Genomic DNA, 14,785 nt, shown 5'->3' with positions numbered 1-14,785 from the left:
AATTAGTCAAACCTTTTCATGCTGCATTTGGTGCTCTAATCTTTTACAGGAAAGCTTCACTCATTTGAAGAAATATGCTTTCAAAGACTAGCTTTTTTCCTTTGCATTATCATTTTAATGAAAACATGGCTGTCAGTATTTCAAAAACCAAGTCTTGCTTACATCTCAGAAGCTGAGGTTTCCATGGCAGACAGAGCTTGGTGTTTGTTAACTCTTCCTCATGTGTAGGCTACTGTTCTTACTGCTGCAAGTCCTTTCTGAGCACAGGGAGTGCTGGATATATTATTAAATAAATTCATCTGACCTTGTTCAGATCAGTAATTCCCAAGCCCAAATTTAGTAAATTGCAGCCTTTTCTGAATGTTCAATGAATGTGATATTTCTCTTCAAATTATCATCATTGCAGGTTCCATTGAAGATACTTGCTTTAAGCTCCCTCCCTGCCCTACTCTTTGCAAGTATGTGTTGGTACCCAAGGCATGTAGAAGAAGGTTAGGTTGTTCCTATTAAGTGCTCTATTCTTTTAACAGCCTTCAATTAAGCCTTGCCACTAGCAGAAAACTCATTAAATATTATTTACCTTTTAAATAAATAGGGTGACCTTGAAGTAATTAATTAAAAAGCAGTGTGACAAGTCATTATCAGAGGAAACATGGAAACAAATCCTGCAAACCTTAATTATGTTAACACTCTCTGTAATGGTTGCTATACGAAGCACCTGTGTGGCCCTATATTACAGAAGAGCCAAACCAGCTTGGCTACAGCCACTGAAATACACCATCATCTCTGGGTGCTGCCAACCTGCAGGATGACCTGGAAGTGATCATAGAATTATATTGGAAGGTATCCTGAGGATCGTCTAGTCCATGGGTAGGCAAACTATGGCACGGGGGCCAGATCTGGCCCAACTACCTTCTAAATCCAGCCCGTGGATGGTCCAGGAATCAGCATGTTTTTACATGAGTAGAATGTGTCCTTTTATTTAAAATGCATCTCTGGGTTATTTGTGGGGCATAGGAATTCTTTCACACACACCCCAATATAGTCCGGCCCCCCACAAGGTCTGAGGGACAGTGGACCGGCCCCCTGCTGAAAAAGTTTGCTAACTCCTGGAGTCCAACCCCCTGCACTGCAGGAATATGCAGCCATCCCATATGGGGAATCAAATCCGCAAGCTTGGTGTTATCAGCATCATACTCTAACCAACTGCCATGGCTCAAATGGAGGAACCGTAGCGGCAGTCAAGATCAGTCTAGATTACATTCCATGTGGGTGATCTTCAGTGATGGGCTTTGGCAATGAAGCAGACAGCAAGAAGTGGGTGCAACTGTTGAGACATCATGTAGTAATGGATTGTTGGGGTTCAGAACTTACTGGGTTAATTTTTTGTTCTGAGTGTGCCTCCCATTCTGACGTTTGAAAGGAGGGAGGAGCTCTACTTGTTGTTCTCTCTGTGTCTCTGAGAGAGGACGCCATGAATGCTAGCAGTCCAGGAGAATTTGGGAAATGCTGAGCTGTAAATATTTGCTGCAATAAAGAACTGATGAATTTAGACATACACAGTGCTTGGTGTGTTTGGATCTGAAGCAGACTGCAACGGTTTTGATCCGCTGTGTTTTTACTCTGCAAGGCGAAACCGGAGAAAGAGAGGGTCTGCGCAGCTTGCTGGGGAGCGTGCCGGACCACTGGGGCTAATTGGGGCCATAAAGCAATTAGCTGGCCAGTGCAATTAAGATCTTATCAGTAGTTCACAGGTTATGGAGGACCTAATTACCGCTAATAAAACTGTTGCTAAGAGTCTGCCGGTGAGCTTTGAAGTCAGCTTTGAAGAGCTGGGAGGACGCTAGACGAAGCGGAGGTCTGCGTTCTGCGTTTTGCCTGCTTCTAAGAGGCAAGAGTTGCTAAGGCAGAGAGCTGGGAAAGCAGCTGAGGAATCGGGTGCCGGAGAGCTGACTGGTGAAACGTGAGTACAGCAGCTGGGGCCCCGGGAAAGAGGAGAGAATGGCAGACAGCCAGGTTCTTGAGGACGTTCCGCTTGAAAAGCTCACTTTAAGAAGTTGGGCAACCTGGTCCAGAAGAGTAAGGGGTTGGTTTCTGGTTACTGGGCTTTGGAATGTAAGCCAGAAAGAACCACTTCCCCTGAATTCAGGTCCTGAAGGGACAGACGTTACAGGCTTTGAGGCTGCGTTGCCTGAAGAAAGCCAGCAGAGAATGCAAAGAGAGCTTGCTATGCTAAAAGCATGCGTACATGCATCACTTTTGCCCAGTTTGGAGGGCGTAAAGTCAGCAAGGGCTGCCTGGGAGGTGCTGAGAAATTTGTGTGAAACTTCAGCAAGAGGCCGGAGCCCTGGAGGAGTCATGCAGAGCCTGGAGATGGCTGAAGCCCCAGTCCCTGAAGTGCAAGTCGGGGGGGCTGAGAATTCCAAAGGCAAGTTTCAAAAGTTTTCCACTGTGAGTGCTGAAGTGGAACGCAGTTTCAGCGAGGGCAGGGCTGGCACAGAGTGCTCTTCCGGAAGAAGGGGGGCCAGGCCAGCTGAAGGGAGCCCTGGGCAGTATTTTTCCACTGGGGATCGTCGTCATGCAAAGGCTGGAAAGCGGCGGAGAGCTAGACGCTCCAAGGTCGGCCACCTGGACAAAGTGATGATAAGGCCTAAAGAGTCGCGTGGGAACGCAGAGGCCAGGCCGGTCTCCATGGCAACGGAGGAGGCTACTTCTACGGAAGCTGCCAAGGTCCTGAGCAAGGGGGAGTTGGTTGCCAAGACAACCAGACAGAACTGCTGCAGAAGCCCAAAGAGTGGGGGCAGCGGGACGTTTGTTGCCAGTATGGCTTTGTTTGAGGACGGCTCTGAGAGACACACTAATTTTCGTTTTTTAATCGACTCAGGAGCTAACTGCAACCTGATCTCAGAGACCCCTGCAGTCGAGATGTGGAATTGCAAGGCAATTCCGGCTGGGAAAACTGTTCAGTTTGCAAGTGGGGAAAAGAAAAATGTGAATAAAATTGCAAATGTATTGTTTTCTGTTTTGCAGGAGCAGATGGAAGTTTGCATTGTGCCAGGAGTGCAACACTGTATTTTATCTGTGCCTTATTTGTTGAAAAAGGGGTTTAAGGTTTGCTTTGAACACGATGTTTGTACAATCTCCAAAGGAGGGAAGCAACTGGTCAGAGTTGCAAAGGGGCAGAATGATCTCTTCATTCTTAAAACGTCCCTGGAGGGTGAGGGGAAGGTTGAGAAAGCACAAGCCCTGCGTGCTACAGTTCCCACTCATGTTTCATGTTCGTGTGTGTGGCATAAGAAGACAGCTCATGCTTGTCTTGAAGAACTACAGGTGCTACCTGAGGTTTCCAAAGGCTGTAAAATTGCGGAATGTGCAAGAGTCCTAGATTGTCAGGCTTGCAGACAGGCAAAGGTAAGAGGGTGCAGTTACCCCAGGGTGGAGAGGGTAACCACAAAACCTTTTGATCTTGTGCACATAGATCTGTTGGGTCCCATGAAGGAACCAAGTTTGGGAGGGGCCAGGTTTCTGCTGACACTGCAGGATGATTTTTCGCAGAACACCTGGACACATGGTCTCAAGTCCAAGGAAGATGCAGCACAGCTGATTAGTCGTTGGATTGAGGAGGTGGAACTAAGGTTCTCCACCAGAGTCAGGGAAATTGCTAGTGACAGAGGTTCACAGTTTACTGGGTCTGCTTTGCAGAAGTTCTTTCACAAGAAAGGGATAAGTCACACAGTGACTTCTCCTCAACAGAGGGGGGTGGCAGAGCTCAGAAGTGAGGCTCTGGTTAAGGCTGCACAGGTGATGCTGTCAGATTCTGGGTTACCTTCAAAGTTTTGGATGGAGGCAGTTAAATATGTGAGCTTCACCTGGAATCGGTCCTACAATTCAGTGGTAGGAGACACACCGTTTTTCATGCTTCACGGGAGGAAACCACAGGTTCACTTCCTCCGTGAGTTCGGATCAACGGCCTTGCTGCCGGTACCTGAAGCTTTGCGAGGGCCAGGTGAACCCAAGTTCCAGAAAATGATCTTCTGTGGGTATGAGCCAACGGCTCGTGCATGGAGGTTTGCATATCCGTCAGGTGATCAGAGTAAGCTGCTGATCAGTAAACACGCTGAGTTCTGTAAGCAGGAGGAAAGGTCAAAGACCCCTGCCAGACGCGATATTCTTTCAGAATGTCTTTCTGATTCAGAGCAGGAAGGTTCTGATGAGGAGGAAGGAGAGCCAGGGGCTGAGTCTGCTGATGACGATCAGCTCACTGACCAAAGTCAGGAGCAGGATGGGGCATCTCCGCAAGTTGTAAAAAGGGAGCCCAAGAGTGAGCCTAGTTCTCCTGTGAGGGTAATTCCAAGGGTTCGAAGACGCGTTAAGTCAGAGGGGGAATCCCAGGATGCAAGGGACACACCTGCTGACCACAGTGAGTCAGAGGAAGTGCCTGAGTTTGTGCCCAGGAGGTCCAGTCGCACAACGAAGGGAATTCCACCTGAGAGGTATCAGGCCACAGGTGCGTGGGTAAGTTTCGCACAGTGCGAATCTGAAAGTTGTGAGGATGTTCCACAGATGCCTGACAGGAACGCCAGGAGAGGGCGCAAGGCATTGGGGAAGGGATTGATCTCACAGAGGTCTGCAAAGGTACATCCACAGGTCTTGTCAGAATGCTCTGCAAGAGGGGGTGTTGGGGTTCAGAACTTACTGGGTTAATTTTTTGTTCTGAGTGTGCCTCCCATTCTGACGTTTGAAAGGAGGGAGGAGCTCTACTTGTTGTTCTCTCTGTGTCTCTGAGAGAGGACGCCATGAATGCTAGCAGTCCAGGAGAATTTGGGAAATGCTGAGCTGTAAATATTTGCTGCAATAAAGAACTGATGAATTTAGACATACACAGTGCTTGGTGTGTTTGGATCTGAAGCAGACTGCAACGGTTTTGATCCGCTGTGTTTTTACTCTGCAAGGCGAAACCGGAGAAAGAGAGGGTCTGCGCAGCTTGCTGGGGAGCGTGCCGGACCACTGGGGCTAATTGGGGCCATAAAGCAATTAGCTGGCCAGTGCAATTAAGATCTTATCAGTAGTTCACATGGATCCCACCACTCTCACCCAAATGCAAAAGATCTGGCTACCAATTGTGGATCCCACCTATGCATACATGCTATAACCACTACCACCAAAATGAGGTGGGTTTTTGCATGAGGTAAAACTTTGACACGTAGAGACTCAGGTAGAAGTTGAACAAATAAAAATTGATAAAAACAAAGGATGTGTCAAGAGATAATGTTATTTCAGAAAACAGTTAACTTATTAATAATTTTACTAAATCTAGTGAATGTTACAGGTTTCTAAACGAGGTAGTAAATGCTTGGCTTCTTTTAACCTTCAGTTACTTATTTTGAGTTAGATGTTACAGGTGTCTAGACAGGACAGTAAATGTTCAGCTTATTTCCAGCTATTTCACTTCAGTTCCTTAACTTAGTTGTTGCATAGGTATTATGCCTTAAGACTTTGGTTCTGTCTGTTTCCCAACCATATATCAATCACACGTGTGAAGTCTTTTGAAAAGTATAACAGACCAAGGGATTCAGCACACCATCCCTTAACTGGTTTGGGAGTCTTCTCTTTTAGAAGATCTCTGCTCTCCGGACTGAAATGAGACACAAGTAGACTGTATCCACACAGCTTCTCCTTGCTCAGACTCAGCCCTCCAGTTAACTCCTGTCTCAATACTCTCCCAAGATACTAAACACTGTATTCCAATCTAAGCTCAGAGACTCCTTTGTTCGTTACAGATGCGTAAAAGAAAATCACCCAGGATAGGTCAGAAACAGAAGAATCAATGGCCCTCCCAGAGGAGGCAGGAGCCCTTCAGCTTTGCTTCACTGGGCCTATGTGGGAACTGCAAGTCACTGTCACTTCAGACAGGCCCAGATAGTCTGCAGGCAAATTCTTCCTGGCCCTAAATACAGTGTCCAAAGAACTTCCATAACAAGGGCTCACATACAGGTCTGCCTATATAAGCCTATGAAAAGAGGAGGAAGGGAGTGATGGAGGGGAATCCAAAGAGAACTGAGACTGGAGCTTGAGCACAGCTGACTTTTATAGCCAGGGAGCAGACCAGAGGGAAGAAGTATTCTCTGTGGTCTACTCCCAAACTGTGCCCCCTGCTTGCTCACAATTTTCTGAATAATGATAATAATAATAATAATAAACAACTTTTATTTATATCCCACCCTCCCCGGCCAAAGTCGGGCTCAGGATGGCTAAGATCAGATATATAATATTAGTATAAAATCAAACATTAATTAAATTACCTCCTAAAAACAGGTCAAAATCAAATTAAAGTCTAATTAGATGGCTTTCCACAGGGTTAGGGTTGGGAATAGTAAGTGCTCATCAGCCCAACTGATTACGCTGATCTTATATGGGCCTGTGAGAATGCTGGGAGGCCTCTTTCATACTAGTTCTTATACAAAAGAAAAGGGGAGTCAGGCTGAGCCCTGACCAAAGGCCTGGTGGAACAACTCCGTCTTGCAGGCCCTGTGGAAAGATGTCAAATCCCACAGGGCCCTGATCTCTTGTGGCAGAGCATTCCACCAGGCCAAAAAGCCCCTGGCCCTGGTCAAGGCCAGGCTAATATCTGAGGCCTGGGATTTCCAAGGTGTTATTATTTGCAGACCGTGAGGTCCTCCATGGGGCATACCAGGAGAGTCGGTCCCGTAGGTACGAGGGTCCTAGGCCGTATAGGGCTTTAAAGGTTAAAACCAGCACCTTAAACCTGATCCTGTACTCCACCGGGAGCCAGTGCAGCTAGTTTAGCACTGGCTGAATGTGATCCCATGGTGAAGACCCCATAAGGAGTCTCACCGCGGCATTCTGCACCCACTGGAGTTTCTGGGTCAGTTTAGAGGGCAGCCCCATGTAGAGTGAGTTACAATAATCAAGCCTGGAGGTGACCGTCGTATGGATCACAGTGGCGAGATCAGGGCGAGAGAGGTAAGGGACCAACTGCTTAGCACGGTGGATAGAAAGCCCACAAGGGAGTCCCGGCAGGCAGCATGGCCAGTGGAGGAGGAAGTGACCCCCTGCTAGCCATGACAAAACGAAGCCCTCTCCACTGTGGCCACACCAGACAGCAACTGCTGTTGTCCACCATGTCAAAGAAAGCAGGTTTTTTTTAATATGCACATTAAAAAAAAAAAGTCAAACAGATACCAAATTCTGCAAATTCATACATGGCAAATACATGGTCATTTGAAATTGTCAGCAGTAGCTAGGTTTCTGGCTTACGAAGTCATCAAAGTCACCAAAAGAAAAGCCAAAATATACCCTGGTGCTCTGCTTTCACTACACCAACATTTTGGTGACTTTGTTTACCAAAAGTAAACCATAAGTCATTCCAGTGTATTGTGAGAACAAAACTAGACCACATATGTGCTCTAAATTGATTAATATAAGAGAGTGTAACATAATTTTCCCTTAGACTATTTTATACTGTGATGTGTAATAAAAGCAAAGAGAGTAAAAACTTCATTTTCACTTTATGTTCATTCTTTTTAAAATTGCTGTATAATTGATGTTACTAGCATTGATAGTACTGTTATTTATTATTTTGCAAAACTTTTTTGTCTGTATCCCTGAATTTTTAATTGGCCACTTGAGATGAAAATGTAGATCCACAGGCAATAAAATGGAAAATTTACCTCTGAAATGGATGCCTTCATAAAGGCATTTGAATGCTCAGAAGTGCTACTACTTGATTATCCACTGTTACTCTTCAGTCATGCTACAGGTCTAGTTGGCTTCTTTGTATAAGGTTATTTATTAAGCTCTCTATGGGCTATGTGATAAATGCATAGCAAAAGCATAGCACACCCACGCTAGTACTTTCCTTTTGTAATGCATTGAGTTTTAATGCTGTTTCTGTGTGTTTGTAAGGATTCTGTTCAATTGCAAATTTTAGCTTGGGTTATGAACTTTAAGGCAGATTATAGTGTACCCTGCTTTTGATGCAACTACAGAATAGCTAGTGTTCTAGCCAGGGACTCTTTATTCTTTAATTGGAATATTCTGCCTATTGTCAAGGGAGAAAACAAAAGATGTTCTAGCTAGATAATGAACCAAGTTTCTACAATACAATACATTCTAGGATAATCAGCATTTGATTATCAGTGCAGTCATTTAATATTCACTCTATTTCTGCTGGCATTTCTATTATAAAGATTGGGATCCACTGAAACATGAAATATTGGTTAAGTAAAGATTTGTGAACTCCTTGCTAACTCTATGGTCAGTTGAAAAGTAGCATTTGCCCCTGGGTCACCAAGCCTCTATTGCAATGTTTCTCAAACTTGGGTCTCCAGCTGTTGTTGAATTACAACTCCCATCATCCTGACCACTGGATTCCTCAGCAAGGGCCACAGCCTGAGAAGTACAGTCAGGCACAAGAAGCATAAAAAGGCTCAGCTGCCAGCAGACCTCTGGTTCACAAAAGTTTCAGGCTTCGTGGGCGCTGTCCAGGGTCCTGAAAAATCCACCTCTTTTCCTTCATTACCATTAAGCAAGCTGGGATAGTATCCAAAATGGAAGTGAATAACAACTGCTATCTATAGTACAGTGGTACCTCGGGTTAGGGCTGTGGGTTAAACCACAGAGCCTAGGGCTTGCCGATCAGAAGGTTGGTGGTTCGAATCCCCGTGGCGGGGTGAGCTCCCGTTGCTCGGTCCCTGCTCCTGCCAACCTAGCAGTTCGAAAGCACGTCAAAGTGCAAGTAGATAAATAGGTACCGCTCCGGTGGGAAGGTAAACGGTGTTTCCGTGCGCTGCTCTGGTTCGCCAGAAGTGGCTTAGTCCTGCTGGCCACATGACCCGGAAGCTGTACGCCGGCTCCCTCAGCCAATAAAGCGAGATGAGCGCGCAACCCCAGAGTCGGACACGACTGGACCTAATGGTCAGGGGTCCCTTTACCTTTACCTTTACCTCAGGTTAAGTACTTAATTTGTTCCGGAGGTCCGTTCTTAACCTGAAACTGTTCTTAACCTGAAGCACCACTTTAGCTAATGGGGCCTCCCGCTGCTGCCGCGCCGTCGGAGCACGATTTCTGTTCTCATCCTGAAGCAAAGTTCTTAACCCAAGGTACTATTTCTGGGTTAGCAGAGTCTGTAACCTGAAGCATATGTAACCTGAAGTGTATGTAACCCGAGGTACCACTGTACTAGCTACCGTGAGTGCTCTAGGGAAAACCTGTTAATGCAATGTATCCTTTTCAGCACTGTGAAGTATATCACCTTCTACTACATAGGAGTGCCCTCCAGGCAGGGGCATAGGAAGGGCTGTGGGGGGTGCAGGCCTCCCTGGATATCATCCCTGAGGGGGGGACAAAATGGCACACCGCAGAGGGTGGCACTTAACGCGGGGCCTGGCCTGCAGTGCGCCCAAGCCACGTGTTTCTCCTAGGAGTGATGTGATGGCTTGGGGCCCTGCACTGCCCAAAACAGCAGCATGGAGCTTGCGTCCACCAAGGGCAGCTCACCACACTGCCCCCATGCGCAAATCGCTGCCCTGCCCCCGTGAGCGGCTTGCCCTGTCCCGCCACTCCAGGTTCTGGAGCAGCTAGCTATGGCCCTGCCTCCAGGGCTGGAGCGTAAGGGAATTATGGCCAGATTCAACCAGGTGGCTGCACTGCTCCCCCACCCTGATTCACCACATTACCCTGGTAGGGATGGGAGCTGTACATGAGGAAGGTGTTGGGGGTGGGAGTGTTTGAATACTAAATGAGTTTGTTTTCTTTATGGGTGCAAGGGACAAATAATATTTATTTCTTAAAATTTATATCTCACCCTTCCACCCTGAAGGGTGTCCAGAGGAACTAGTCACATAACACCTGATAAAACCATATAGAATGATTAAAGGAAAAGATGCAAAGAAATACAGTACTGAAATGTCCCTGTCCCCTTCCAAAGGTCTAGACCGGGGTGCCCAAACTTTTTTCAAAGAGGGCCAGATTTGATGATGTGAACATGAGTGAGGGCCGGGCAAAGTTGTTGAGTTGTTGGGCTTTTTTTTACCCAAAAGTTGTTGAGCTTTCTTGAGGGATTATTCCAAAGTTGTTGGGCTATTTTTAGGATTGAAGTTATAGAGCTTTTTGGGGGGATTTTGCCACGGGAAATAAACTGCCACAGGGGCCGAATTAAATTGACCAGAGGACCAGATTAGGCCCCCAAAAATAACTTTGGACATGCCTGGCCTATACAAATTCTGCCTAAAAATAGCCAAGGAAAATAGTCTGCTCTCAGAATTGGAGTGGTGTGTTCTTCTCTGGCTGATCTACCCAACAGTTAAACTGCTTTTTTCTGCACTAGCTACACTACATTTGCATGGCCAGCTATGTTCACATTTTCATTGATACGACTGAGGCCACACTTGCATTCCAGGACTGGCCATACCTGGAAAAACAGACAAAACTGGGCATAGGCACCCCTCACCACCAGTGTACCCTGTGTTTTGAGTGACAATTGGCATCAAGGAGGACCCTTAGACAGCAGGGGTATGCTACCCCACCAGAACAGGTTAATTCCATAATTCCTGGACCAGAGAACCAACCACTCAATCCATTCAGATTTAGGGTATTGGCCCTCCCAGACCATTACACTGCACCTGAAGCTCCTGACTGATAGCGCCCAGTGGCGTCATACAGATGTTGGAAAGCATATAGCAGGGATCACCAACTTGGCTCCCACAGGTGCCATAGTGCCCATGGGCATTAGGTTGTGCATTTCTTTAGTTTAAATTATTTTCATTTCATTCTTTGAGAGGGACAATTGAGATTTTTTTTTTAAGGGAGTGATGTCCTTATCCTAAGAGGAAATCCATGTGTGACTGTGGAAGTGCAGTGAGTGTTACATGTCCAAGACAGGGAGTGTGGTGTGGCCGCTTAGCATTGTTTACCTGGGACTGGGGAATGCTCTCTGTTATTAAACAGCAACAACATTGGGAGTGTTGTGGCAATTAATACTGTGTCATTTCCACAATTAGGACTTGCAGGACATATGTGATTTCCCACAGCAAGCATGTCCAGGTGGGTGAGGAAGCAACAATGAGGCCCATGACAGCCATTTCATGTTATGCCTTGCTCCTTTTGAAGCCATTTTGTGACTGGCACTTTTAGCACTTACTCAAAATTTCCCCACTGGTCCAAAAATACTTGGTGACCCTTGTAAAGATTTTTTTTTTTTAGTTCCATTATATGCAACATAAACTCTGCCAACTCTTATTTGTTCTAGGTATCTGTCTCTCTTTTTTATATGTGACTTGAATATAACATTGGTTTTTCTGTTTTAGATAGTCATGAATTAGTTCTTCTTTTATTTGGAAAGTTTGGTCCTTTGACATTAACTGAAAATATCTTCAAGGAATTTGTGACTATTACTCATATGCTATAAGAAGAGAAAGAGAACTGATAAAATACAACTACCTATTATCCTGCTGATCTTTAAGAGTAAATGTCATTGCTGTTGGACAGAGTTGTTAAAGGAAAATCAAAATAATTGTGATCTTTGTAGGTGTATATTTTAAGTCCTTTATGGCTGATCCTATGCATTATTATGGGACGCAGGTGGCGCTGTGGGTTAAAGCCTCAGCGCCTAGGACTTGACGATCGAAAGGTCGGCGGTTCGAATCCCTGCGGCGGGGTGCGCTCCCGCTGCTCGGTCCCAGCGCCTGCCAACCTAGCAGTTCGAAAGCACCTCCGGGTGCAAGTAGATAAATAGGGACCGCTTACCAGCGGGAAGGTAAACGGCGTTTCCGTGTGCGGCTCTGGCTCGCCAGAGCAGCGATGTCACGCTGGCCACGTGACCCGGAAGTGTCTCCGGACAGTGCTGGCCCCTGGCCTCTTGAGTGAGATGGGCGCACAACCCCAGAGTCTGTCAAGACTGGCCCGTACGGGCAGGGATACCTTTACCTTTTATGCATTATTGCCTGGAAGTTACATTGAACTCAGTGGGGGGTTACCTCTAAACAGACCTACATAGGATTGATCTGCATAGGTCTAAGCACTTGTTGAGTCTCCTGAAATGTTTCCATTATTCCCCATATGATAGATATTTTTAACTGAAATTGAATATTCAAATTAGAATCTAGGTTTGTTAGTTAAAAATTGGAAATCCCAATCTCTGGATAAATGTAATTGAGAACTATAATGTCATGGCCCTCAGTCGTCAATTTCCTCTCCCCATACAGATCTTAATCTAATGGGTCGGATCCAAAGGTTCCCTTCTTCCGACGGAGGAAGCTTTCCTCTGACAGAGGAAGAGAATAAAGGTAATAAAGCAAAATTAACGTAATAAAGGTAACTAACATGTCTCTGGGTTTATTTAGTTTTTAACAATGCCAGCACCTATCCAGAAGGCTGATTTTTATCCCTGCCACTGCAGGGCTGTTTAAATAAAGAAATGCAATTGATACTCTTGTAAAAATGCTTCTGATCCCCTGGACACATCTGCAGCTAACAGAAGACAAGGGGAGGAGATTTTTACTGATTCCTTTTTCTCTTAGAGCCTCCCTATGCCACCTTACATTCTGTGCTGGAGGGTCTCCTAAATATCTGGAGATGATTTTCAGGAGGCATTGGGGATGTCGGTAGAGGGTGAATGGGGGGGGGGGGACCAACTGCCTTCCTCTCCTGTTAGTGGGGAGGTTTCCACTGGATCAAAAGCCCATCTGTGAGCTCAAGGGCACCAGATGTATTCAGCCTTTTCATTCCGCCCATTCTAAAATTTAAGTAAGTAACTCTACCAAATTATTTCCTTCTACTGTCTCAGGAATCCCATGAATTCTTAAATTATGTCTTCTTGTTACATTCTGGATTATTTCTAGTTTTGCCCCTACTCTATTTAATTCTAATTTATACATACATCCTACATCCTTTTTATTTTTATTTTTTACCAGCATAACTGTCTCTTCCTGATAGTGAATATGTGTTTCACTTAGGTGTTCAAGATTTACCCAATTTGGTTTCAATGAGTGAATTTTGTCCCTTATAATGTTTAATTTTCCATCTATTAGTTTACCTCTGTTTTGAAAAATAAACCCTTAATTTTGATCCTACAACCTTCCCTCATTGTTATTTGCTATCTATGATGCTTTGTGATTTATCTTGTTTCCGAATCTTCAGAATTGTTTTCTGAGTCTTAAATTCTTTTTTTCTCATTTCTTTCAAATGTTTTGGTTTTAAAATAACACCAGTCAAGATTCTCAATTCGCCCACACCTCCCTACCGTGACCCCTTCCTTCCCCTTCCCTGATCCTTAGCATCATTCCTCTTGAGTGTTTTCTTCCCATTTTGTGAACTTATTTTACTGTCTTAGCCCACTTTAGAAATTCAGCCATATGCTGGAGAAATGAGATAGCAAGGGGTCAATCAGATATGTCTGCTTAGGAAATATTTCCTTAACTTATTTTACCCTTATGTTAATGTAAATTCAATCAAATATTGCAGTTAACAGATTCGAGCTATTCTTTTTGTATACAGTCCAAAGTAAAATAATCCTTCAATACTATATAAAAGAATTAACAACTCTAATAAATCATATGTTTAATTGGTAAAAAAATAACAATCCATTCAAGGAATAGTAATCATGTCAGACATCTAAATCAGCTTAATAATTCAGATTATTCATATTAAATCCAAATAACAAAGAGTAAAAGGCAAATAATATAAGACTTCCTTTTATCCAAACATACACAAATGAAAGTTCCTACAAGATGTCAGAGTAACTGAATACAATCTTGTTTCTTCTTCATGTCCAAGTAAATAGAAGTAGAAATCTAAACAAGGCTAGGAAATAACTAAGCTGTGTACTATTGTTAACTTTTGAAATCTAAACAAATACAAACTGGTCCAAAAAGGTGGAGAGAATAGTGGAGTCCACTCTAGATTCTATTTCTATAAAAAGAAATCCAAACAAGGGGACAAAAATAATTATTGTACTCATTCTGCTTGTTTAGATCCATGCACACAAACACAAATTAGAGGGTAGAAATAAATGCACTCTTGTTCCATCTTCGTATCCAGTTAAACAGAAAAGAAAGTCCCAACACAGAGAATCGCTAACAAAGTGATCCTAAACTCTGGTAGGGTTCATCAAGACAGAGAGGCAGATCAACTACCACATGCAAAACTGCTCTCACTTCACAGCAGCCATGGCAGAAGGTGGAGGTGCTTGGACTGTTTGTCTTGGACATTTTATTTTAGCTGTGATAGCTCCAGCTTGGTGCAGCTGAAGAAACCAAGTGGGCTTCCTTTTGGGGAGTTGGACTACTTCAAGATCTAGCAGATCTGTGGCCAGCCCTGTTCTGCTCCCAATGCTCTATTTTTGAGAGGGGACACACAAGGGGTGTTGGATCTGCCACACTACAGCAGGGACCTCCACAGTGACCTGTGTACTCAGTGCACAGTGTACTCCTTCTGCTTCTGTATAGCTAAACAAATATAAAGAGACTTCACATAAAATGAGAGAAGCACCGGCACGCTGAGTGGACCCTAAGGCAATCATTCCATCAGCACAAGGATCTCTGCCTGCACATCATTTCAGGGGTGCGCAAAGAAGGAGAGAGGAGAAGTCCAGTTGTGCAAATGGAAATCTATCCATTGAAAGGATTTGTTAGCAAAATACCACCCACTGTTTCACTGAATAGACAAAGATACAAATTCAAACTACCATGTGGAGACTTTTCACTTGGTTATGATCAAACAAAACAGTAGCATACCGCTAACTGAGATAATCAATATCTTTGGTTGT

At 44.6% G+C, this 14,785-nt stretch overlaps 1 protein-coding gene across 18 annotated transcripts in view; it reads left to right on the top strand.

Moving 5' to 3' along the window:
• Window positions 1-14,785, top strand: part of MAGI2 (membrane associated guanylate kinase, WW and PDZ domain containing 2) — a 618,641-nt gene that overhangs the window by 412,625 nt on the left and 191,231 nt on the right. For 12 of the 18 annotated variants that reach the window (XM_079993549.1, XM_079993547.1, XM_079993548.1 and 9 more), the window contains one exon: window positions 12,225-12,305. The exons of the other annotated variants lie outside the window; for them this stretch is intronic. In XM_079993549.1, coding sequence (XP_079849675.1) covers window positions 12,225-12,305 — 81 coding nt within the window. The remainder of the gene's footprint in view (window positions 1-12,224; window positions 12,306-14,785) is intronic. 18 annotated transcript variants of the gene reach the window in all.

The sequence above is a fragment of the Podarcis cretensis genome (assembly GCF_951804945.1).
Source record: "Podarcis cretensis genome assembly, chromosome: 10".
Taxonomy (NCBI): domain Eukaryota; kingdom Metazoa; phylum Chordata; class Lepidosauria; order Squamata; family Lacertidae; genus Podarcis; species Podarcis cretensis.
The sequence above is the reverse complement of the archived record's forward strand: the minus strand, read 5'-3'. Positions and strand labels throughout refer to the sequence as shown.